The sequence below is a fragment of the Xenia sp. Carnegie-2017 genome, unplaced genomic scaffold (genome assembly GCF_021976095.1).
Source record: "Xenia sp. Carnegie-2017 unplaced genomic scaffold, XeniaSp_v1 HiC_scaffold_26, whole genome shotgun sequence".
NCBI classification, from domain to species: Eukaryota; Metazoa; Cnidaria; class Anthozoa; order Malacalcyonacea; family Xeniidae; genus Xenia; species Xenia sp. Carnegie-2017.
Window position 1 is genome coordinate 409016 of NW_025813489.1, and position 27193 is coordinate 436208.

At 36.4% G+C, this 27193-nt stretch overlaps 4 protein-coding genes and 1 long non-coding RNA gene across 5 annotated transcripts; 3 read left to right on the forward strand and 2 right to left on the reverse strand.

Moving 5' to 3' along the window:
* On the forward strand, positions 1 to 25234 carry LOC124453828 (kinetochore protein NDC80 homolog). Its single transcript, XM_047004677.1, has 8 exons — positions 1 to 39; positions 3962 to 4024; positions 4362 to 4461; positions 4549 to 4575; positions 4650 to 4717; positions 5313 to 5362; positions 5452 to 5544; positions 25194 to 25234. The coding sequence occupies exons 1-7, from the start codon at positions 25 to 27 to the stop codon at positions 5537 to 5539; spliced, it is 411 nt and encodes a 136-aa protein (XP_046860633.1). The 5' UTR covers positions 1 to 24; the 3' UTR covers positions 5540 to 5544; positions 25194 to 25234.
* LOC124453841 lies at positions 120 to 4641 on the reverse strand. The gene is made up of 2 exons (XR_006951218.1): positions 4510 to 4641; positions 120 to 667 (listed from the first exon to the last, which is right to left on the reverse strand). It is a non-coding gene; the product is annotated as an uncharacterized LOC124453841 (long non-coding RNA).
* Positions 8473 to 14402, reverse strand: LOC124453827 (kinetochore protein NDC80 homolog). Its single transcript, XM_047004676.1, has 7 exons — positions 14019 to 14402; positions 10024 to 10086; positions 9587 to 9686; positions 9473 to 9499; positions 9331 to 9398; positions 8695 to 8744; positions 8473 to 8605 (listed from the first exon to the last, which is right to left on the reverse strand). Exons 1-7 carry the CDS (start codon positions 14031 to 14033, stop codon positions 8488 to 8490), a joined length of 441 nt encoding a protein of 146 aa, XP_046860632.1. The 5' UTR covers positions 14034 to 14402; the 3' UTR covers positions 8473 to 8487.
* LOC124453824 (kinetochore protein NDC80 homolog) lies at positions 21863 to 23667 on the forward strand. The gene is made up of 6 exons (XM_047004670.1): positions 21863 to 22123; positions 22291 to 22361; positions 22442 to 22476; positions 22540 to 22626; positions 22965 to 23159; positions 23248 to 23667. Exons 1-6 carry the CDS (start codon positions 21951 to 21953, stop codon positions 23347 to 23349), a joined length of 663 nt encoding a protein of 220 aa, XP_046860626.1. The 5' UTR covers positions 21863 to 21950; the 3' UTR covers positions 23350 to 23667.
* On the forward strand, positions 23798 to 25114 carry LOC124453835 (kinetochore protein NDC80 homolog). The gene is made up of 4 exons (XM_047004683.1): positions 23798 to 23857; positions 23932 to 23999; positions 24586 to 24635; positions 24725 to 25114. Exons 1-4 carry the CDS (start codon positions 23803 to 23805, stop codon positions 24840 to 24842), a joined length of 291 nt encoding a protein of 96 aa, XP_046860639.1. The 5' UTR covers positions 23798 to 23802; the 3' UTR covers positions 24843 to 25114.
* Positions 25235 to 27193: the final 1959 nt, after the last annotated feature.

Below are 27193 nucleotides of genomic sequence, written 5' to 3' on the forward strand. Positions count from 1 at the left end.
CTCCTTGGTGCACTTCACTGGCTTATGGAACTTGTCAAGGTTAAATTTTGTACAAATTGAAATTGAAGATTGATGAGTTTGCCCAAACATTTTAAAGCGTGATTTCTTCTTTTTTTCAGTTGGCTCAAAATGTTAATGACACCATCAACGAATGTCTGTTTCCCATGAATGATGAGGACAAGGTAAGTTATTATCTCTATCAAAATGTCTTTGCAGTCTGAATGCCATAACATGTGATAACATGTGTTTCAAATGTACCTAGTTTAATATGGCTGTGACAGTCATAGATATATGGGATGTTTATGCTTGATTTTCCAATGAATTGTATTAATATACCAAACAATTAAGCGAAATGTAAATGTCTGACATGATAGGGCAAAACCTGCAAAGTATCTTCAGAAAATCTAATCTAAACCAAAGCAACCACTACTAAATCATTCCAGATCCATCTCTGTATTCAGCAGATGTTTCTGCCACTGTTAATGTCTCACTATGTACACCTTTGTCTTGTTACCGCAGTTGTAATTTGATTACCTTGAGAAAGCGTACGAAGCGTTTATTTACGGTCAAGACTTAGATAATCTGGATGATTACACAGAAGCACTATATGAAGAACTGAGTGAGTGAAGTTGTCATTGCATCAATTCCTGTAACCTTTGGTAGTGACCTACAAGAACACTAGAGCTCGACAAGTAAGAGAAGATTTACCGTGATCTTGCTTCCACCATGTACGTTGTATTAATTTGTGGAAACATGTACTGGGATGTTGTCGATTCTTAGGACTAAATTCGACACCTACATCACTGATCTCGAGAAGCATCGTCTCAAACTTGAGGAAAGAAAAATTCAGAACGAAGAAGAATTGAATGATCTCAGTAAGTGCAGTGTGGTGTCTTGAGGCATCCTCTTACACTTGCGTAGGGTGAACTACCCCTCCCATGTACAAGCCCTATCCTGAGTATGTCCAGTTAGGTCACCCAAATCGTGAAACTCAACTCACTTTCACAGAAAAACCCTACCGCTTATACGCTGACCCGTAGATAAGCACATTTACTTGTGTAATGTTTATAGATCACTTCAGTACGTACGTACGTATAATATAGTCCATGCAATACTTCTGCCTCCCCCCCTCCCCCGCTATATTAGCGTCCATGTATAAGTCCATTTGTAAATTATGCGAAGGCTAAGGGTAGTGTATAGTACTTATTTTCTTCTGACAAAATATATCGACTGACCGAAGTTTGATATCTTAGATCTGGAGTACACAGCAACATCAAGAGAGAAAGAGCAGTTGGAGGTTTTGCACAGTTGATCAATATTCTTATCTTTTACTGTATTGCAGGCTTTTATCGTATGAATCAAGAAGGTTTTCGTTCTTTCGTTGGAATTTTAGAAAGTGCTTGCAAAGCAAGACTTTTACCACCTTTCAGTTAATTTCAGCTGAGCTCGGGATCAACTTTACTTTACGTAAATTAAAGTTGATCCCGAGCTCAGCTGAAAACGCCTGTGGCAATGATCACGAGCTGCAGTTGAGCGGTGGTAGATTGTCGTTGGATGTTCGAGGTCATTTAACGGTTTGTCAATATTGCAATTACATTGTACTTACGCGAGTGGACGGTTTGACGCGATCAAAAGCCATGCTGCGTGCACTGGAATTCTAGTTCGTCCTCAAACCAGCTTTTTAGGAATGTCTACACCTGATTATATCAATTACATATTAGGTTAAAATAATAAGAAAAATATTGAGCTGTTTCTTCTGCAAACGTACATCTCTAATAATGGCATGCTTCTTCCTGTGTCATGTTGTCTAAATATTGCGGTGTGCTGACCTGGCTTTCCGGAATTGTGGTAAAAAAACCCATATTACCGCTTCGTTACCGCAAAGGAACTTTTGTCGTAACCTGACGCGATTTTTTGCGAGAGATTTTGTGGTAACACGTGGCTTACACGTGCAGTAGAATCATACGATTGATATATTTAATTCAGTGGTGTAGACATGTACGTTGTTGAACTACAGCAATGTTTTTATAGCTCAGTATGTTTACTTTGAATTGGTTTCAATGAAATTTTGGTTTTGGTTTCTTTTCAACATGATCTAGGTACTAAATACCTATTAGAAATTTAGAGGTAAGAGGTCTGAAATCTCTATGTAAAATTAGCGTAAAACTCGTTACTGTGGTTTTTGAGTAACCAAAATTGGTTTTTGGGGTAACCAAAACAGCCTGCTAACGGCGGGCGTTCTCATGTCCAGATCTGCTCGCCGTTCATTGGCCATTACGAAAAGTTTCCGTTTTTTCGTCATCGAGGAAGAGGCGAATAACCATCCATGGATTTTTTTTCAGACCAAATTGACGCGTTTCAAGCAGCAAATTACGGAGGAAACACATGTCGATGATAACCACATGTTATCATTCGTAAATTGTATATCATATTATTGATGATATACAATTGTCGAATGATAACATGTGGTTTGGTTTACAGTGATATGGGAGAGTACAAAAAGCAAAAGATTGTTATGAACGAGCAATACTAAAGAAATTAACATTGAAGCTTTCATGGCCTACTTAAATTACACGGCCTGATATCTTGCCACAGTAAGGTCAAAAATGCAAGGCCATTGAATTTTCCGGCGGTGCTCTTCGAAATTTTGATCTTCTTCCTTCAAAATTGTTCATTGGCCTTACTTTATGGTATAATCTTGTAGCTAAAAGTCTAGCGATCATTTCAAGAGTTTATTGGCTGAAATTGGTCCTTTTTTCGCCGAGAAATCAAAGTTTATAAATTGGTGCGATCGGCGGTTGTTTTGGTAATCACGCGCTCGTCTTCGTTCGAAAATTTTAGCTCTTAAATCTATCGTGGATTATCTATCTTTGGTATCTACGTGTTCCTGGTACTCTCCTCTACATTTCTACAAGATTTTTGGAGTCCGTGAATTAAAGAAAAAATTTACACTAAAGTCCTAACAACAACAGTTGTATATAAAAAAAGTTTAATTATATTCTCGATAATATTCAATACAAACATTTGTATTTTCAAGTTTTCAATAGTCATTTAGTTACTGGAACAGTTTTTTTTGTTAGCTAAGAAACTTGTATGGAACTTTTACAGTGTATATGAGATTATTACGTTTGCAATCTATCTACTTTGAAGTTGTAAAGCTCCTTAAAATGAGTGAAGTGTTTGTTGGGTCATTTTCATGAAAATAAATCCATATCTTAGAAGAACCATGACAATTTTACATCACTTTTGTTGAATGCTGAAATGACCAGAAGACTACTTTGTCATATGAGGATGCAGTTTTTTCTGTATTCATTTTGGTAACTCATAAAATACATTTTTTGTTTATATGTTTTGTAGATGGGTTAATTGCTTGCTAATTGTTAATCGATTCATTATTTCTTCTTGTTTATAGTTGGAATTACTCCCCTACGTAATGTAATAACTTATTTTAATTCTATATTTTCATTCGATGGAGGTATTCACCGATAGTTGTGATGTTGAATTTGATGATCTCACTTTCATTTAAATTTAACTTTTCTGAAATCAGTTTGCAGTAAGATTATTTATGTAGCTGGGAGCTAGGATTAGACGCAAAAAATGTATTTCAATGTCATAGAAGTAAAAGACTCCGATTGTCCTTGTCTGGCTAGCCCATTATTTAGTTATTAAAATACCAAGATCGAAATTCTTTTCTTTAGCTTTTAAGGCTGACCCAGTATCAATAACTGCTGAATCATGCAAAATTTAAACGTCTGCTGATCACGAAAATTGTAATTTAAAGGGCACACGGGGATTTTCCTTGTCCCTCTAGGGGTACAGTTTGGGTTAGGGATCTTCGAAGATGGCTATAGACAGAAATCAACCGAAGCCATTGTGTACTTTTGAAGACAATCGTTTTAATTGTCAAAGTATCAACAAAACATTTTAAAGCGTGATTTCCTTTTCTTCTTTTTTTTTTCAGTTGGCTCAAAATGTTAATGACACCATCGACGAATGTCTGTTTCCCATGAATGATGAGGACAAGGTAAGTTATTATCTCTATCAAAATGTCTTTGCAGTCTGAATGCCATGACATGTGATAACCTGTGTTTCAAATGTACCTAGTTTAATATGGCTGTGACAGTCATAGATATATGGAATGTTTATGCTTGATTTTCCAATGAATTGTATTAATATACCAAACAATTAAGCGAAATGTAAATGTCTGACATGATAGGGCAAAACCTGCAAAGTATCTTCAGAAAATCTAATCTAAACCAAAGCAACCACTACTAAATCATTCCAGATCCATCTCTGTATTCAGCAGATGTTTCTGCCACTGTTAATGTCTCACTATGTACACCTTTGTCTTGTTACCGCAGTTGTATTTTGATTACCTTGAGAAAGCGTACGAAGCGTTTATTTACGGTCAAGACTTAGATAATCTGGATGATTACACAGAAGCACTATATGAAGAACTGAGTGAGTGAAGTTGTCATTGCATCAATTCCTGTAACCTTTGGTAGTGACCTACAAGATTTATGCATGTATCTGTTTCTATTAATGTAGGAAACAAGAATGCTCCACTTATTGCTGGTAAATGTGTATTGTTGAAAAATTATGTGCATCGTCACTTTGTAATGTACAATTTTATGATTTTCATATTCCAGAAAACGAAGAGCTGAGTCACGAAAACAAGCTACTGGAGGAAGAACTGGCGAGACTTGAAAGTGAACCGGTAGGAAAGATATTGTGTCGTGAAATTTTGAGAACTTCAAATTGCTTATTTCTAAATGTGAGTGTGAGCAAAATAATCGCAAACGGTTGGGTACTTTTACGTACATGTGTGAACATTTTGGAAAATCGCTCATATAAATTGTTCAGAGCCAAAACTTTGGCCACTGGTGAAGCTCCATCACTGTGAAAAATTACTGTGACATAATTTATGACATAATTTGGCTCGATCCTAGGAATGGCTCGGTTTTCCGATTTTCATTCAGATTATTTGGCCAAAACTCGTACTGTGATTTTTCTTGCACGGAGCTTCATTTGTGCAAAATTAATTTAAAGGATTTTCCACAAATGTTCCCATACACGTTCATCCCTTTAAAGGTGCATCTTGTTAAAGTGAGCTACGTGTTTGAAATTTGTCATGCATCCTTTTTGGTAGGGGGGGTGGGGGGTGGGTCGCTTCCACTTTTATAAATACATACTTTTGTATTTCATATTTTCTTTGAAATTACCCTCCCCCTTTTTGCCTCCGTTTTATCTCCATCTTTTCACAGTTGATAGATGTGTAGCTAACAGTCTTAACATATTCATAATTAACCTAGTCAAAGCTTGAAGCATTAGTGGAACAAAAGAGAACACTAGAGCTCGACAAGTAAGAGAAGATTTACCGTGATCTTGCTTCCACCATGTACGTTGTATTAATTTGTGGAAACATGTACTGGGGATGTTGTCGATTCTTAGGACTAAATTCGAGACCTACATCACTGATCTCGAGAAGCATCGTCTCAAACTTGAGGAAAAAAAATTCAGAACAAACAAAATTGAATGATCTCAGTAAGTGCAGTGTGGTGTCTTGAGGCATCGCGCGAGTGGACGGTTTGACGCGATCAAAAGCCATGCTGCGTGCACTGGAATTCTAGTTCGTCCTCAAACCAGCTTTTTAGGAATGTCTACACCTGATTATATCAATTACATATTAGGTTAAAATAATAAGAAAAAAATTGAGCTGTTTCTTCTGCAAACGTGCATCTCTAATAATGGCATGCTTCTTCCTGTGTCATGTTGTCTAAATACTGCGGTGTGCTGACCTGGCTTTCCGGAATTGTGGTAAAAAAACCCATATTACCGCTGCGTTACCGCAAAGGAACTTTTGCCGTAACCTGACGCGATTTTTTGCGAGAGATTTTGTGGTAACACGTGGCTTACACGTGCAGTAGAATTATACGATTGATATATTTAATTCAGTGGTGTAGACATGTACGTTGTTGAACTACAGCAATGTTTTTATAGCTCAGTATGTTTACTTTGAATTGGTTTCAATGAAATTTTGGTTTTGGTTTCTTTTCAACATGATCTAGGTACTAAATACCTATTAGAAATTTAGAGGTAAGAGGTTTGAAATCTCTATGTAAAATTAGCGTAAAACTCGTTACTGTGGTTTTTGAGTAACCAAAATTGGTTTTTGGGGTAACCAAAACAGCCTGCTAACGGCGGGCTGTTTTGGTTATATAGAATAATATAATAATATTATAATATTACTTATAATATTATTAATCATTGCAATATTTTAATCATATTGCTATCATATGACAAATATTCCAATTTGCATTCTAGTAATCAATGTATAACATAATTCACACAATGTTTGTGACCTACCGAGCCTGAAATCTCTATGAACTTTGCAATTTACTTTGCAGTTGTATTTTACAGTTCCTTTATAGCCATATCAGTCCAACGGACACACATAAAAACTAAAAGAAAAACCAGAAGAGGAAGTACCGAAAATCTTCAAGAGTCTTGGTTACCCCTTCACCATTCATAAAACATCATTATCCAATGTTGGCTCACCTCACACATGGCCAGTGCTCCTTGGTGCACTTCACTGGCTTATGGAACTTGTCAAGGTTGAATTTTGTACAAACTGAAATTGAAGATTGATGAGTTTGCCCAAACATTTTAAAGCGTGATTTCCTTTTCTTTTTTTTTCAATTGGCTCAAAATGTTAATGACACCATCGACGAATGTCTGTTTCCCATGAATGGTGAGGACAAGGTAAGTTCTTATCTCTATCAAAATGTCTTTGCAGTCTGAATGCCATAACATGTGATAACATGTGTTTCAAATGTACCTAGTTTAATATGGCTGTGACAGTCATAGATATATGGGATGTTTATGCTTGATTTTCCAATGAATTGTATTAATATACCAAACAATTAAGCAAAATGTAAATGTCTGACATGATAGGGCAAAACCTGCAAAGTATCTTCAGAAAATCTAATCTAAACCAAAGCAACCACTACTAAATCATTCCAGATCCATCTCTGTATTCAGCAGATGTTTCTGCCACTGTTAATGTCTCACTATGTACACCTTTGTCTTGTTACCGCAGTTGTATTTTGATTGTTGCATTGGTAACAAGATAGTCCAAGAATAACTATTTTTTTACTATAAATCGATGGTGAGTCAGGCCGCAATATCTTCTTCATCATCAATGACGTCAAAGCGAGTTACAGAGAAACGGTATCCTTCGAAAAATCCGGCAAATAAACTTTCTAACGGAGCCTGTTTTAACAGCAGTCGGAGCCGGATTTTGCTTGGCCGGAGCGCGAGGTGAAAACGCGGAGTTTTACACAGTAAGACCGCTAAATCAAACGAATTTTCGTTTCGTCTAACAGTTCGAGTTATCGGGGTCTACTGTATTTGCAGGAACAGACAGTTAGGAGAAACACTTCCCTTACTCATTAACACACCTTTATGTTCCAGGCCAATTCTTTTTCCACGGTGGCAGTCTTATCATTCGACAATTGTATATCATATTGCTTTTCGCTTATTTGCTCCTGCACCTATGATTATTAAATGTTAGGATTTTTTCATAAAATCCAGCCAACTTCATGAAAAATATGAAAAATAAAGAAGCATGAACACATATATTGACAAGAATACCAAGTCAAGTTTTTCCTTAAGCTTCAATGTGTCTGCGTCGTAGCGAAACGTTTCCTCCGTAATTTGCTGCTTGAAACGCGTCAATTTGGGCTGAAAAAAAATCCATGGATGGTTATTCGCCTCTTCCTCGATGACGAAAAAACGGAAACTTTTCGTAATGGCCAATGAACGGCGAGCAGATCTGGACATGAGAACGCCCGCCGTTAGCAGGCTGTTTTGGTTACCCCAAAAACCAATTTTGGTTACTCAAAAACCACAGTAACGAGTTTTACGCTAATTTTACATAGAGATTTCAGACCTCTTACCTCTAAATTTCTAATAGGTATTTAGTACCTAGATCATGTTGAAAAGAAACTAAAACCAAAATTTCATTGAAACCAATTCAAAGTAAACATACTGAGCTATAAAAAAATTGCTGTAGTTCAACAACGTACATGTCTACACCACTGATTTAAATATATCAATCGTATAATTCTACTGCACGTGTAAGCCACGTGTTACCACAAAATCTCTCGCAAAAAATCGCGTCAGGTTACGGCAAAAGTTCCTTTGCGGTAACGAAGCGGTAATATGGGTTTTTTTACCACAATTCCGGAAAGCCAGGTCAGCACACCGCAGTATTTAGACAACATGACACAGGAAGAAGCATGCCATTATTAGAGATGTACGTTTGCAGAAGAAACAGCTCAATTTTTTTCTTATTATTTTAACCTAATATTTAATTGATATAATCAGGTGTAGACATTCCTAAGAAGCTGGTTTGAGGACGAACTAGAATTCCAGTGCACGCAGCATGGCTTTTGATCGCGTCAAACCGTCCACTCGCGCGATGCCTCAAGACACCACACTGCACTTACTGAGATCATTCAATTTTTGTTTGTTCTGAATTTTTCTTTCCTCAAGTTTGAGACGATGCTTCTCGAGATCAGTGATGTAGGTCTCGAATTTAGTCCTAAGAATCGACAACATCCCCAGTACATGTTTCCACAAATTAATACAACGTACATGGTGGAAGCAAGATCACGGTAAATCTTCTCTTACTTGTCGAGCTCTAGTGTTCTCTTTTGTTCCACTAATGCTTCAAGCTTTGACTAGGTTAATTATGAATATGTTAAGACTGTTAGCTACACATCTATCAACTGTGAAAAGATGGAGATAAAACGGAGGCGAAAAGGGGGAGGGTAATTTCAAAGAAAATATGAAATACAAAAGTATGTATTTATAAAAGTGGAAGCGACCCCCACCCCTACCAAAAGGATGCATGACAAATTTCAAACACGTAGCTCACTTTAACAAGATGCACCTTTAAAGGGATGAACGTGTATGGGAACATTTGTGGAAAATCCTTTAAATTAATTTTGCACAAATGAAGCTCCGTGCAAGAAAAATCACAGTACGAGTTTTGGCCAAATAATCTGAATGAAAATCGGAAAACCGAGCCATTCCTAGGATCGAGCCAAATTATGTCATAAATTATGTCGCAGTAATTTTTCACAGTGATGGAGCTTCACCAGTGGCCAAAGTTTTGGCTCTGAACAATTTATATGAGCGATTTTCCAAAATGTTCACACATGTACGTAAAAGTACCCAACCGTTTGCGATTATTTTGCTCACACTCACATTTAGAAATAAGCAATTTGAAGTTCTCAAAATTTCACGACACAATATCTTTCCTACCGGTTCACTTTCAAGCCTCGCCAGTTCTTCCTCCAGTAGCTTGTTTTCGTGACTCAGCTCTTCGTTTTCTGGAATATGAAAATCATAAAATTGTACATTACAAAGTGACGATGCACATAATTTTTCAACAATACACATTTACCAGCAATAAGTGGAGCATTCTTGTTTCCTACATTAATAGAAACAGATACATGCATAAATCTTGTAGGTCACTACCAAAGGTTACAGGAATTGATGCAATGACAACTTCACTCACTCAGTTCTTCATATAGTGCTTCTGTGTAATCATCCAGATTATCTAAGTCTTGACCGTAAATAAACGCTTCGTACGCTTTCTCAAGGTAATCAAAATACAACTGCGGTAACAAGACAAAGGTGTACATAGTGAGACATTAACAGTGGCAGAAACATCTGCTGAATACAGAGATGGATCTGGAATGATTTAGTAGTGGTTGCTTTGGTTTAGATTAGATTTTCTGAAGATACTTTGCAGGTTTTGCCCTATCATGTCAGACATTTACATTTCGCTTAATTGTTTGGTATATTAATACAATTCATTGGAAAATCAAGCATAAACATTCCATATATCTATGACTGTCACAGCCATATTAAACTAGGTACATTTGAAACACAGGTTATCACATGTCATGGCATTCAGACTGCAAAGACATTTTGATAGAGATAATAACTTACCTTGTCCTCATCATTCATGGGAAACAGACATTCGTCGATGGTGTCATTAACATTTTGAGCCAACTGAAAAAAAGAAGAAAAGGAAATCACGCTTTAAAATGTTTTGTTGATACTTTGACAATTAAAACGATTGTCTTCAAAAGTACACAATGGCTTCGGTTGATTTCTGTCTATAGCCATCTTCGAAGATCCCTAACCCAAACTGTACCCCTAGAGGGACAAGGAAAATCCCCGTGTGCCCTTTAAATTACAATTTTCGTGATCAGCAGACGTTTAAATTTTGCATGATTCAGCAGTTATTGATACTGGGTCAGCCTTAAAAGCTAAAGAAAAGAATTTCGATCTTGGTATTTTAATAACTAAATAATGGGCTAGCCAGACAAGGACAATCGGAGTCTTTTACTTCTATGACATTGAAATACATTTTTTTGCGTCTAATCCTAGCTCCCAGCTACATAAATAATCTTACTGCAAACTGATTTCAGAAAAGTTAAATTTAAATGAAAGTGAGATCATCAAATTCAACATCACAACTATCGGTGAATACCTCCATCGAATGAAAATATAGAATTAAAATAAGTTATTACATTACGTAGGGGAGTAATTCCAACTATAAACAAGAAGAAATAATGAATCGATTAACAATTATCAAGCAATTAACCCATCTACAAAACATATAAACAAAAAATGTATTTTATGAGTTACCAAAATGAATACAGAAAAAACTGCATCCTCATATGACAAAGTAGTCTTCTGGTCATTTCAGCATTCAACAAAAGTGATGTAAAATTGTCATGGTTCTTCTAAGATATGGATTTATTTTCATGAAAATGACCCAGCAAACACTTCACTCATTTTAAGGAGCTTTACAACTTCAAAGTAGATAGATTACAAACGTACTAATCTCATATACACTGTAAAAGTTCCATACAAGTTTCTTAGCTAACAAAAAAAACTGTTCCAGTAACTAAATGACTATTGAAAACTTGAAAATACAAATGTTTGTATTGAATATTATCAAGAATATAATTAAACTTTTTTATATACAACTGTTGTTGTTAGGACTTTAGTGTAAATTTTTTCTTTAATTCACGGACTCCAAAAATCTTGTAGAAATGTAGAGGAGAGTACCAGGAACACGTAGATACCAAAGATAGATAATCCACGATAGATTTAAGAGCTAAAATTTTCGAACGAAGACGAGCGCGTGATTACCAAAACAACCGCCGATCGCACCAATTTATAAACTTTGATTTCTCGGCGAAAAAAGGACCAATTTCAGCCAATAAACTCTTGAAATGATCGCTAGACTTTTAGCTACAAGATTATACCATAAAGTAAGGCCAATGAACAATTTTGAAGGAAGAAGATCAAAATTTCGAAGAGCACCGCCGGAAAATTCAATGGCCTTGCATTTTTGACCTTACTGTGGCAAGATATCAGGCCGTGTAATTTAAGTAGGCCATGAAAGCTTCAATGTTAATTTCTTTAGTATTGCTCGTTCATAACAATCTTTTGCTTTTTGTACTCTCCCATATCACTGTAAACCAAACCACATGTTATCATTCGACAATTGTATATCATCAATAATATGATATACAATTTACGAATGATAACATGTGGTTATCATTCGACATGTGTTTCCTTCGTAATTTGCTGCTTGAAACGCGTCAATTTGGTCTGAAAAAAAATCCATGGATGGTTATTCGCCTCTTCCTCGATGACGAAAAAACGGAAACTTTTCGTAATGGCCAATGAACGGCGAGCAGATCTGGACATGAGAACGCCCGCCGTTAGCAGGCTGTTTTGGTTACCCCAAAAACCAATTTTGGTTACTCAAAAACCACAGTAACGAGTTTTACGCTAATTTTACATAGAGATTTCAGACCTCTTACCTCTAAATTTCTAATAGGTATTTAGTACCTAAGATCATGTTGAAAAGAAACCAAAACCAAAATTTCATTGAAACCAATTCAAAGCAAACATACTGAGCTATAAAAACATTGCTGTAGTTCAACAACGTACATGTCTACACCACTGAATTAAATATATCAATCGTACAATTCTACTGCACGTGTAAGCCACGTGTTACCACAAAATCTCTCGAAAAAAATCGCGTCAGGTTACGACAAAAGTTCCTTTGCGGTAACGAAGCGGTAATATGGGTTTTTTTACCACAATTCCGGAAAGCCAGGTCAGCACACCGCAATATTTAGACAACATGACACAGGAAGAAGCATGCCATTATTAGAGATGTACGTTTGCAGAAGAAACAGCTCAATATTTTTCTTATTATTTTAACCTAATATGTAATTGATATAATCAGGTGTAGACATTCCTAAAAAGCTGGTTTGAGGACGAACTAGAATTCCAGTGCACGCAGCATGGCTTTTGATCGCGTCAAACCGTCCACTCGCGTAAGTACAATGTAATTGCAATATTGACAAACCGTTAAATGACCTCGAACATCCAACGACAATCTACCACCGCTCAACTGCAGCTCGTGATCATTGCCACAGGCGTTTTCAGCTGAGCTCGGGATCAACTTTAATTTACGTAAAGTAAAGTTGATCCCGAGCTCAGCTGAAATTAACGAGAAAGGTGGTAAAAGTCTTGCTTTGCAAGCACTTTCTAAAAATTCCAACGAAAGAACGAAAACCTTCTTGATTCATACGATAAAAGCCTGCAATACAGTAAAAGATAAGAATATTGATCAACTGTGCAAAACCTCCAACTGCTCTTTCTCTCTTGATGTTGCTGTGTACTCCAGATCTAAGATATCAAACTTCGGTCAGTCGATATATTTTGTCAGAAGAAAATAAGTACTATACACTACCCTTAGCCTTCGCATAATTTACAAATGGACTTATACATGGACGCTAATATAGCGGGGGAGGGGGTGAGGCAGAAGTATTGCATGGACTATATTATACGTACGTACGTACTGAAGTGATCTATAAACATTACACAAGTAAATGTGCTTATCTACGGGTCAGCGTATAAGCGGTAGGGTTTTTCTGTGAAAGTGAGTTGAGTTTCACGATTTGGGTGACCTAACTGGACATACTCAGGATAGGGCTTGTACATGGGAGGGGTAGTTCACCCTACGCAAGTGTAAGAGGATGCCTCAAGACACCACACTGCACTTACTGAGATCATTCAATTCTTCTTCGTTCTGAATTTTTCTTTCCTCAAGTTTGAGACGATGCTTCTCGAGATCAGTGATGTAGGTGTCGAATTTAGTCCTAAGAATCGACAACATCCCCAGTACATGTTTCCACAAATTAATACAACGTACATGGTGGAAGCAAGATCACGGTAAATCTTCTCTTACTTGTCGAGCTCTAGTGTTCTTGTAGGTCACTACCAAAGGTTACAGGAATTGATGCAATGACAACTTCACTCACTCAGTTCTTCATATAGTGCTTCTGTGTAATCATCCAGATTATCTAAGTCTTGACCGTAAATAAACGCTTCGTACGCTTTCTCAAGGTAATCAAATTACAACTGCGGTAACAAGACAAAGGTGTACATAGTGAGACATTAACAGTGGCAGAAACATCTGCTGAATACAGAGATGGATCTGGAATGATTTAGTAGTGGTTGCTTTGGTTTAGATTAGATTTTCTGAAGATACTTTGCAGGTTTTGCCCTATCATGTCAGACATTTACATTTCGCTTAATTGTTTGGTATATTAATACAATTCATTGGAAAATCAAGCATAAACATCCCATATATCTATGACTGTCACAGCCATATTAAACTAGGTACATTTGAAACACATGTTATCACATGTTATGGCATTCAGACTGCAAAGACATTTTGATAGAGATAATAACTTACCTTGTCCTCATCATTCATGGGAAACAGACATTCGTTGATGGTGTCATTAACATTTTGAGCCAACTGAAAAAAAAAGAAGAAAAGGAAATCACGCTTTAAAATGTTTGGGCAAACTCATCAATCTTCAATTTCAATTTGTACAAAATTTAACCTTGACAAGTTCCATAAGCCAGTGAAGTGCACCAAGGAGCACTGGCCATGTGTGAGGTGAGCCAACATTGGATAATGATGTTTTATGAATGGTGAAGGGGTAAGCAAGACTCTTGAAGATTTTCGGTACTTCCTCTTCTGGTTTTTCTTTTAGTTTTTTATTTGTGTCCGTTGGACTGATATGGCTATAAAGGAACTGTAAAATACAACTGCAAAGTAAATTGCAAAGTTCATAGAGATTTCAGGCTCGGTAGGTCACAAACATTGTGTGAATTATGTTATACATTGATTACTAGAATGCAAATTGGAATATTTGTCATATGATAGCAATATGATGTTTTATATCAATGCTGCATCATATTAATGCTGTATTTGTTTCGATTGTTGGTCTGGGTTATGGCAGATAATGCACTGCGTGCAGAATTTATAGCAGAGTAAGATAGCCCTGAATGAAAAAGGTTAGTTAAAAATTGAATGATTGTGGTAATAGAGGGATTAAAAAATTCACATTTTGTAGCAACACAAAATTGACTCCATTTAGTTATATAAGTTTGGTATTGGGTTTTTGTTCCCTTTCTCCAAGAGGCCATGATTATCTCTGCTGAACTTGGAGAGACACCTATTGATGTAAGTTGTTGCCTGACACAAGACATATTTTCAACTCTAGCTTTTTTACTAGTGGATGCACTTCTGTTGGTGCAGCTGGTAGTTTGAGCAGGTTTTGCGACGGTGGACAAACATGAGGAGGTTGTAAAAGTATTGGTTCGATTAGGGGATACCAAGGTTGTGTTGGCCAATTTGGTATTACCAAAATGCCTGTGGCTTTTTCCTGTAGAATTTTTTGAAAAAAAATTCACCTTCACCTTCACCTTCACCTTCACCTTCTCCATTCACCTTCACGGTACAATTTTCTTGACTCTTTATCCGCAATTACATTGTTTCTTCCTTTGCCCATTCATTGTGGCATAGTTTAATTGGACCAGCCTGAAATGAATTAACTTTTCTGGTCAAATAAGGTTTAAGTACATGCTCAACAAATTCTGAAAATTGTGTTAACTGATTTTTTAATAACTCTAGTTCTTTGTGAATGTTTGGGGTTTTCTGGGAGGGAACTGTGCCCTCCCTTGTTGGTATAAAAAAGGCTTGCGTGCCTGTGATTGGGTTGATGAAAACCGTTTTGTAAAAATAGTTTGAGCCCGTTGGCCTGGATTGGGTATAAGATTCATTACTGTCTTACTAGAGCTTCGAATATCTTGAGCACATTTTGCTAGGTCTTCCCCAAACAAAAGAGGGCCCACTTTGTGAGTCCTTGCACAGAGCGGTTTAAAATCAGGATGAAGTATGGGCCGAATTGCCTCTTTGCGCTTGTATGAAAGTTCTTTGCATACATGGCCAAATAAAGCAGTTACATCAAGCAGTGTTGGTATAAGAGCTCTATAATTTGGAATTGTCTTATTTTCCCTGCATTGTAAAAGGTTGTCAATGCTACAAGCAAGCCCTGATAAACCTTTGATGGTGGAATCTTGTAGATTCGCCATTTTGATATCCCCTTTTTTAGTAAATGGCTTCATTTTTTGCCATATTTCTTGATTTATTCTCGGCACATACATTTGCTCGCAATTTTTGGTCGAGGGTACTTATTAAGAATTTCTTTTAATTTGGTAACGTCAAAATTTTCGCTAAGCTTGGCGTTTATGATTTTTGCCAATTTTTCTGAAATGGGGGGCCCGGTTTGCTCCTTAGAAGATAGTGTTTGAGCAATTTCAGAAATAAGATCATCGTTATCGACCGCGTTTTCAATTTCTGAATCAATTTCTGGTCCTCCGAATAAACTCAAAGTATCGTCTGATTCATGCACAATCTCAGAGTTTCCCTCAGTACTTTCAGACTCAGGACTTTGCTGGTCAAATGAGCGGTCATTGCCGTCAGAATTGTGCCCAGACTTTGTGGCAATTTTTGCCCTCTTTGGGGCCGAGTACTCATGCTGTTCGCCTTGTTCGGCTTCGTCTATTATCAATAATTCATTGTTTTCAATAGACGCACGTGGTCGCTTTTTGGCGGCATTATGCTCGTCAAATATACCTTTCAGATATTTATTCGTTTCTGACATGTTAGCCTCCATAGCCGAAAGCAATGAGTATAAACGTGAGTCACCGCTAGTGGGAGCACTATCAGGCCGTTGCGGCGCGCTGATTTCATAAAATTCAGACACGGCGTGCTCGTCATCGGTTAATGATTCGGATGACATACTTTAATTGTTTCTATTATAAATGGAACAAAAGTTATGAACAATAACGTAAGGAAAACGATAAACTTATCTGTAATTAGCGATTGTATCCTTTTTAGAAGATCCTGTGAGAAATTGTATTATGGATGGGAAGGATTATAATGAATAAATATCCTTCCTAAATTTTTCCGTAGCTTCGCTTGCGACAAGACGTACACAACTGGCTAACTTGCGCATGCGTATGTTCTCTCTCGTACAACTCTGACACGACCATAGCTGATGACGTAGTAGAATCATTACAACACAACAAAAATACAACGCATGCGTCGATTGGTTTGCTTAAGTTTCATTAGGGAGCTTTAGCAAAGAGTACGAATTACGTCATTTTGGCGCGAAAACATTGTGACATCAACAACTCGTAGCCGTCATCAATCTGAGTACGATATCTATGATGTCTTTTAAAGAAACGAAAGTAGGTATATTTATTTATTGTGCAAGAACTTAGTTTACAATACTTTTTTTGACCTTCCAAGCTTTATTTCAGTATCTTTTTATGAACGCAGGTTTACAATAAAAACGAAAATACGACCTGCAAAACTTCCATGTATCTGGGACGCAAAGTGAATTATAAAAAGACAATAAAGTAATGCAAATATACAATCTATAAAAGGTAGAATAATGAATATTTTTCTCTCTAAACAGTCCTATACCCACGCTAAATCAGTATTACGAATTCATCGATATTATTATTAACAAATAGAGCCGTAGCTGCTTCTCAAAATGCGGTGTTTTTCACAGGAAAAAGCTCGTTCTGTTGTTTACGGCTAAAACAGTGAACTCCATATATATATATATATCTGGAATGATAACGACAATACATTTTATAGATAAAAAGTTGAAGCCAAAGTCCTAGTCTCTCGCGCGGCTTGTACGTCAGTTTCAGTCCTTCAAAGTCGAATATTCACGCGGTTTGTACGTCAGTATCATTCCCCTGAGTGCCAAACACACACGGCCAATATAAATTTGAATACAAATTGCGAAAGCTTAAACATATAAACAACATCACGACAAACAACACACGAGGCCAACTCCTCGCAAAAGGTTATTTTTTACAGCTGAAACTTTACTACAGTGAGCTCGTTGTAACTTACAACTTGTAACGAGGAAAAGCCAACTGAAAATTGACTAAAAAGACAATAAAATAGAAAATATGACGAGAAAATATTCAAGCATAAATTTTTCTTTCGTCGGAAGGTAAATTTTCAAACGGTGTCAGACAGTGTTTGTCTTTTTTTTGTCATTTCAATGGATTTAAAGATCTTTTTTCCGAAGAAAAAAGAAACTTGAATATCCAGTTTCATAAAAAATATTGAGTCTATAACTCGCATTTTTACTTTTTACAGAGCGATTGTATTTTTAGTCGATTTTGATGGTGCTTGAAATACTAAATGGTTGTCATCTCGATATCAAAAATTGAATATCCTTAAAGACTTTGCATATCATTTTTTTGACTATGAAGATGACTACCGCTAAGGTTGTCGAAACGTCAGTCAACAACAACAAAAACAGTCCTTCTCAGGACTATACCAACCTGGACGATCTACATTTACAAACATGTAACGATACTCCCGGGTTCAAACCATTTACCTTAAAGACTTTGATATGTTTTAAAGGAAAAGCGCAGCGTAAGAGCAGATCGATCAAGTTCACCTCACCTTGCTTCTCGATTTATCACTTTGATTCACTTTACGTGAACCTTTTCATTCCAAAAATTTCGTTATTTTTACGCTCTGATCAAGATGCGAACTCTACCATTACCAAGGGACAAATTATTAAAAATGATTAAAATGAACACGCGAGAGAATAGAGCCTGACGTGTGATGACGAATGATGACGAAAAATTTTTTTGGCTTCAATTTTTGGCTTCGGTTATCATTCCAGTTATTCAAATGCCGAGTTCACTGGGCTAAAACAACCATTTGACGACGCGACAACGATCACGAACTTCCTCGTGCCATTCCCTTACACGGTCAAATTTCGTACACGTAGTCGTACTCTTGCTAAAGCTCGCTATTAAGTTGAAGATTTTAAGTTTCAGTTGAGCAGATTAAGTTTTCATTAGTCTGTGCAAACCAATCTGTGATTAATCAATTAAATCAATTAAAGAGAATGTTGCAAATCGATCATGAATACATTAATGAGGGGAGGGGGGTGGGTGGGGTTAAGACATTTCCTTGAAATTTTGTTTGGCATTATTGTTATTGAAGATAACCATGAAGATGACATGGTTGAATGTGTCAGTTGTCAGAGCTGGTTTCATAAACACTGCCTTGATGTCCCAGAACTATTTTTTAAAAAAGCAGAAATAAAATGGAAATGTAATCCACATTGTGGTCAAAAGAAGTAAAAACAGGTTAAGTGTGTGTTATGTGACTGATAATGAAAGTCGATTCTTCTTCTGAATTATTAGTACTTTTAACTATATTGCAATTTGTTTTAACATTTGTTATGTTGTATTCTTCGAGGGGTAAAAGTCTGATTATATCACAAGAAAAGATATTGTTACAAATGTGCGTAATTGTTGACAGTTTTTGACACTACCCAGTTTTTAATAAATCATTTTATGTTTGAATGAACTCAAGACAATCTAAAACTGTTAAATTACAAGTCTATTCAAAAGTATGCGTTCAATGTACTTCGCAATACAGAATGAAAAAAAATGATAATCACAACAACAAATTTATATGTCAACGGTATCTATGAGCATTTCATACGTAATTCAAACAAGATGCCATGAAATACCAATAAAGACATAATATTTTAGCTAGCAATAGCTGGTCATCTCACCTTTATAATGTCTGGTCATTACTTCCATACATGTCCTTTTTAGAAATACCAATTTTCGTTTCAAGCTACATGGTCTTAATTTGTTTCGGCCATATGACATGGTCTTAGTGTTTTGGGTATCCTCACGGGGGATGCCCAAAACACTAGTGATTTAAGTACGGGGATACCCAAAACACGGGGATACCCATATCACTGTGACACCGCCATTTTTTTGGCGACCTCGCCCCAGTAAAGATAGCCGCTCCAGTTATTATAGAACTCAATAATGCCGACCATTGAGTTCTATAATAACTGGAGGGGAAACGTCAACAAAATTAGTATAAATTATTAGCGCGCGGCCGCGTGGTCAAAAACATGGCGGATTTTGGTGGTCAAAGTCAGCGGAGAGACGCGGGCTCATGAAATAAAATTTTTGTCGCCCACCCTGATTTGACCACCACAATTGCGAGTATAGAAAATATCAAAACTTTTATTTTCCTAACATAAACACTTTTTTAAAATTTATTTATTAAATTGCCAACTTCTGTGGTTTGCGGACGCTGAAATAGCGACAGAAAAGGAAACATTTCATGACTCCAGTAAGTAGCACAGTATTAGTTTTACTATTTTGTTTTTAACACGATACTTGAAGAGTATCGTGTTAAAAACAAAATAGTAAATTATTTCTACTACTAAGTTTTAATTTAAAGTTATTTTGGTCCAGTCTTGTTTGTTCTTCACTTAATCGCTCGCCAGACGTGTCGAAGCTGTCAATTTTTATCGAGTTTTGCATCCATCTTGTATCATGATCAAGGCATCAAGCTAAACTCTCCTGATTTGAATTGAGTTTACCTCCCAAAAATGGGGCATAATTTGTTCATGTTTTTTTTTGAAAAGATGAAGGGAAAGTTTACAACAGAATTGTGCTGAAATTGAATGCAGTGCCATGCAAAATTAATGAGAACTATGGTATATGTTGTATAATAAAAATAACTATTAAACTGTTTGCCTGCTCAATTTGACTGACTGTATGGTGTAGACAATTATAATGAGATTGGAAAGTTGGATTTATGCTAACAATTTTAAAGTACTACTTAGCGTTTCTGTAAATGAAATATTTATTGTTATAGTAAACAGGTTAATACTTCAAAACCAAGATGAAAGTAGTGTGTTGAACAATGTGCTAAGATTTGTTTCTACCTTGAAATTTTTGTTCAACAGTAGCTTATGATTATATCATTAATATGCATGAAAAATTAAACATATCATTGTCGCATCTCATTTAATCCATACTTGGTATGATTCCAGGTGATCCACAAATTCACATCGGATGCATTGGTTACAATGAAGTTGAATGTAGAGGAAGCAAAAATAGATGGCAAAGAAATTCTTTGTCTTATGAAGAATTAGTAGAAATCAATAAAAAGAATTCTTTAAACAAATTGTAAACAAATTTAAATTTGCTCATGGTCAAGCAACCTAGTCAAAGAAGCAAAGTCTGTCTTCAACATGCGACCTTTCCAATTATTTAGTTTCTTTGGACAAAATACTATTTTCGAGAAACTTGATTTGTAAGTCTTTCATTAATATTTTTTTTACCAAGAGATAAAAGGAACTAATTCAAAGGCTTGATGTAAAATACAAAGATTTAACAAGTTGTTTATCGTTTAATTCCCAAATGTTAGTTTGTACATATAAATAATTAGTATTGGTAGCTGTAAGTTGTTTAAGCAAAACAGAAGAGTAGTAGTGCTCGAAGGGGTTAGCATTTTTGAAAAATTATATCTTGTTCTTGACATATATTACACAATTCCAAAAAACTGTAAGTAATGCACAATAATATCTATAGAACTTGATAAATTTCTTCACCTACACTGTCAAATAACTATTTTGCCTTCATGCAGCAATAGACAGTGTTTTTGTCAGAGAAACCAATGCACTTTAGTTTCCAAGTTTGCAATTTCAATGGAAAATCAATGTAGTTCTGTTCAGTAATAGATCCAAGATTCTGCCAAGCTGTTTACAAAATACAAATTACCAAGCAACAGTGTCATGGTGTTTTGAATTTTTTCTTTTTTGTAGCTCTTCTAGTTCAACATTCTTTATGAGTTTTCAGTAGATTTATCAGATAATGACAATACACTTATGATACTTATCCATGGTAAATTTTTAGTTGACTTATGTCGTAGGACTGAAGCAAACATTTTCTCGCTTCCTTAGGAGCATTTTTACACAGATTTATCCATTTGAAGCAAGAAAAATAGGTGCACCAAACTGTTTACAAACAGTCAAACACACAAAAGCATGAAATAATGTATAAGTTTGACGAGATTGACAGGTCTAGTAAAGAATGCCGTTTGATTTTCACTTTTAAAAGGCTAAAATGTCATAAAATAACTTAAATGTTACATCCAAAATATGCGTTCCTCTACCGTCGATCTTGATGTGTGTCTGTACTGTGTTTTTCACGCAATGCTGAAATATTAATTTCACATGATATGCTGTCGGTATCGTAATTGTTTTGTTTTTCTCACTTGTTTTCGTTCATACAAACAGTATTAGAAATCAGGAGGGAGTGAATATTGAAAAAAATTTTTAAAGTGGAAGTTTTGACCACCAAAATCCGCCATTACCGCCATGTTTTTGACCACGAGGCCCAGGCCCCTTTGCCCCTCCAGGTCTTATAGAGCTCAATGGTGCCGACCCTTGCCCTGACCTTGACTTCTTCCAACGTCCGTGACTCCGAGCAAGCCAAGGCCTGGTCGTGGCCTGGTGACGATAAAAATAAAAAGAGCGGCATTTTGGAATTTGAAATTTTTGTTTATCGAGGTACATGAGAGACGGTTATCTGGCTTTTTACTTCAGCGAATCGTACAAAAAATGAATAAAATGAGGAGTTCAACTTCTGGCTCGACAAATCAGGGCAATAGAAACCGAATTCCGACCAAAGAAAAGCAATCTAGATCGTCGATTAGTCAGGGCGGTCGTCTTTCTAATACTGGTGCAAGGTTGTCAGGCATATCGCGTCCGAAAACATCTTTTGGAGCTAGCAGGTTTCCTTTATGGGATTTAAAATGTTTGTACCATAACGTATATTAGCAGTATAGTACGTTGTTAACATAACTATTTGTTTTGTTGGCTTACTATCTCTTGGTGCTACAGGAACTTCTACTTGTGAATACTGTGGGAGTTATGTGTGCTTTTTTCATTTGAATTTTAGCAGAAAATCAAGTCAATATGGACGTGAATCGTACATGCAGATAAAAGAATCAAGATTGCTTAGTGATAAATGTGAGATTATGCTTTATCTTCAATTTGACAAACAGCAATTTTCATCAGTTAAGTTACTTGTATTGCCATTTATCTTTCAGCTTATCAGCATCAAGAAATACAAGACATATTGCAGGTATTTGCTAAAATGTCGGCATTATGGTAAAAGTAGTTTTTTGAATTGTTTTTGTCTGTTCAGTTTCTTTCGGTCAACAATTACCAGCATCCAATCTCCATGAAGACAATGACGATTCCAACGAGCAAAGAGTTCCTGAAAGTATTTTCCGTTAGTATGTTGATCTCTGTTGAATCATTTCACGTTGGTGACCAGTGTGTGTATTATTTGAGAAAATATATTCAAATTTTTTCTGGAAAAACATACATCCTGTCTTACAATCAAATTGATACTAGTATTTATATGCAGCTTCTGGGCATCCAATCGAAACAAATACAGCATTAATATGATGCAGCATTGATATAAAACATCATATTGCTATCATATGACAAATATTCCAATTTGCATTCTAGTAATCAATGTATAACATAATTCACACAATGTTTGTGACCTACCGAGCCTGAAATCTCTATGAACTTTGCAATTTACTTTGCAGTTGTATTTTACAGTTCCTTTATAGCCATATCAGTCCAAAGGAAAACTATACAAAACTGAAACAAAAACCTGACGAGGAAGTACCAAGAATTTTAAAGACTCTAGGGTACCCCTTTACCATTCATAAAACATCATTATCCAATGTTGGCTCACCTCACACATGGCCAGTGCTCCTTGGTGCACTTCACTGGCTTATGGAACTTGTCAAGGTTGAATTTTGTACAAATTGAAATTGAAGATTGATGAGTTTGCCCAAACATTTTAAAGCGTGATTTCCTTTTCTTCTTTTTTTTTCAGTTGGCTCAAAATGTTAATGACACCATCGACGAATGTCTGTTTCCCATGAATGATGAGGACAAGGTAAGATCTTATCTCTATCAAAATGTCTTTGCAGTCTGAATGCCATAACATGTGATAACATGTGTTTCAAATGTACCTAGTTTAATATGGCTGTGACAGTCATAGATATATGGGATGTTTATGCTTGATTTTCCAATGAATTGTATTAATATACCAAACAATTAAGCGAAATGTAAATGTCTGACATGATGGGGCAAAACCTGCAAAGTATCTTCAGAAAATCTAATCTAAACCAAAGCAACCACTACTAAATCATTCCAGATCCATCTCTGTATTCAGCAGATGTTTCTGCCACTGTTAATGTCTCACTATGTACACCTTTGTCTTGTTACCGCAGTTGTATTTTGATTACCTTGAGAAAGCGAAGCGTTTATTTACGGTCAAGACTTAGATAATCTGGATGAGTACACAGAAGCACTATATGAAGAACTGAGTGAGTGAAGTTGTCATTGCATCAATTCCTGTAACCTTTGGTAGTGACCTACAAGATTTATGCATGTATCTGTTTCTATTAATGTAGGAAACAAGAATGCTCCACTTATTGCTGGTAAATGTGTATTGTTGAAAAATTATGTGCATCGTCACTTTGTAATGTACAATTTTATGATTTTCATATTCCAGAAAACGAAGGGCTGAGTCACGAAAACAAGCTACTGGAGGAAGAACTGGCGAGACTTGAAAGTGAACCGGTAGGAAAGATATTGTGTCGTGAAATTTTGAGAACTTCAAATTGCTTATTTCTAAATGTGAGTGTGAGCAAAATAATCGCAAACGGTTGGGTACTTTTACGTACATGTGTGAACATTTTGGAAAATCGCTCATATAAATTGTTCATAGCCAAAACTTTGGCCACTGGTGAAGCTCCATCACTGTGAAAAATTACTGTGACATAATTTATGACATAATTTGGCTCGATCCTAGGAATGGCTCGGTTTTCCGATTTTCATTCAGATTATTTGGCCGAAACTCGTACTGTGATTTTTCTTGCACGGAGCTTCATTTGTGCAAAATTAATTTAAAGGGTTTTCCACAAATGTTCCCATACACGTTCATCCCTTTAAAGATGCATCTTGTTAAAGTGAGCTACGTGTTTGAAATTTGTCATGCATCCTTTTTGGTTGGGGTGGGTCGCTTCCACTTTTATAAAATTCCTACTTTTGTATTTCATATTATCTTTGAAATTACCCTCCCCCTTTTTACCTCCCTTTTATCTCCATCTTTTCACAGTTGATAGATGTGTAGCTAACAGTCTTAACATATTCATACTTAACCTAGTCAAAGCTTGAAGCATTAGTGGAACAAAAGAGAACACTAGAGCTCGACAAGTAAGAGAAGATTTACCGTGATCTTGCTTCCACCATGTACGTTGTATTAATTTGTGGAAACATGTACTGGGGATGTTGTCGATTCTTAGGACTAAATTCGAGACCTACATCACTGATCTCGAGAAGCATCGTCTCAAACTTGAGGAAAGAAAAATTCAGAACGAAGAAGAATTGAATGATCTCAGTAAGTGCAGTGTGGTGTCTTGAGGCATCCTCTTACACTTGCGTAGGGTGAACTACCCCTCCAATGTACAAGCCCTATCCTGAGTATGTCCAGTTAGGTCACCCCAATCGTGAAACTCAACTCACTTTCACAGAAAAACCCTACCGCTTATACGCTGACCTTTAGATAAGCCCATTTACTTGTGTAATGTTTATAGATCACTTCAGTACGTACGTACGTATAATATAGTCCATGCAATACTTCTGCCTCACCCCCTCCCCCGCTATATTAGCGTCCATGTATAAGTCCATTTGTAAATTATGCGCTAAGGGTAGGGTATAGTACTTATTTTCTTCTGACAAAATATATCGACTGACCGAAGTTTGATATCTTAGATCTGGAGTAAACAGCAACATCAAGAGAGAAAGAGCAGTTGGAGGTTTTCCATAGTTGATCAATATTCTTATCTTTTACTGTATTGCAGGTTTTTATCCTATGAATCAAGAAGGTTTTCGTTCTCTCGTTGGAATTTTTAGAAAGTGCTTGCAAAGCAAGACTTTTACCACCTTTCTCGTTGTAATGTTTAATTTTTGCAAGAACCTTTTGACAAAAATTAAAGATTACATCGAGAAGGTCGTAAATTAAAGTTGATGCCGAGCTCAGCTGAAAACGCCTGTGGCAATGATTACGAGCTGCAGTTGAGCGGTGGTAGATTGTCGTTGGATGTTCGAGGTCATTTAACGGTTTGTCAATATTGCAATTACATTGTACTTACGCGAGTGGACGGTTTGACGCGATCAAAAGCCATGCTGCGTGCACTGGAATTCTAGTTCGTCCTCAAACCAGCTTTTTAGGAATGTCTACACCTGATTATATCAATTACATATTAGGTTAAAATAATAAGAAAAAAATTGAGCTGTTTCTTCTGCAAACGTACATCTCTAATAATGGCATGCTTCTTCCTGTGTTATGTTGTCTAAATACTGCGGTGTGCTGACCTGGCTTTCCGGAATTGTGGTAAAAAACCCATATTACCGCTTCGTTACCGCAAAGGAACTTTTGCCGTAACCTGACGCGATTTTTTGCGAGAGATTTTGTGGTAACACGTGGCTTACACGTGCAGTAGAATTATACGATTGATATATTTAAATCAGTGGTGTAGACATGTACGTTGTTGAACTACAGCAATGTTTTTATAGCTCAGTATGTTTACTTTGAATTGGTTTCAATGAAATTTTGGTTTTGGTTTCTTTTCAACATGATCTAGGTACTAAATACCTATTAGAAATTTAGAGGTAAGAGGTCTGAAATCTCTATGTAAAATTAGCGTAAAACTCGTTACTGTGGTTTTTGAGTAACCAAAATTGGTTTTTGGGGTAACCAAAACAGCCTGCTAACGGCGGGCGTTCTCATGTCCAGATCTGCTCGCCGTTCATTGGCCATTACGAAAAGTTTCCGTTTTTTCGTCATCGAGGAAGAGGCGAATAACCATCCATGGATTTTTTTTCAGCCCAAATTGACGCGTTTCAAGCAGCAAATTACGGAGGAAACGTTTCGCTACGACGCAGATACATTGAAGCTTAAGGAAAAACTTGACTTGGTATTCTTGTCAATATATGTGTTCATGCTTCTTTATTTTTCATATTTTTCATGAAGTTGGCTGGATTTTATGAAAAAATCCTAACATTTAATAATCATAGGTGCAGGAGCAAATAAGCGAAAAGCAATATGATATACAATTGTCGAATGATAAGACTGCCACCGTGGAAAAAGAATTGGCCTGGAACATAAAGGTGTGTTTATGAGTAAGGGAAGTATTTCTCCTAACTGTCTGTTCCTGCAAATACAGTAGACCCCGATAACTCGAACTGTTAGACGAAACGAAAATTCGTTTGATTTAGCGGTCTTACTGTGTAAAACTCCGCGTTTTCACCTCGCGCTCCGGCCAAGAAAAATCCGGCTCCGACTGCTGTTAAAACAGGCTCCGTTAGAAAGTTTATTTGCCGGATTTTTCGAAGGATACCGTTTCTCTGTAACTCGCTTTGACGTCATTGATGATGAAGAAGATATTGCGGCCTGACTCACCATCGATTTATAGTAAAAAAATAGTCATTCTTGGACTATCTTGTTACCAATGCACATACATTTGCAAGTATATACATCTAAGAAGATACACGCATTTGTAGTTGTTCAGTGCAAACGGCTTATTTTGCAACAATCTACGATCTACAAATTGCCCTTTTTCGCAACACAAATTGTCTTTTTCCTTGATATTTAGATTTCTGATTCCTCTGTGATAGATTTATTGATTTAACAGTCGCTCATTCTCACTCACGTAACCAAAAAAGCTATGAATGGTTACCAGCCACTAGCTGGTATACTGGTTCAATTCCAG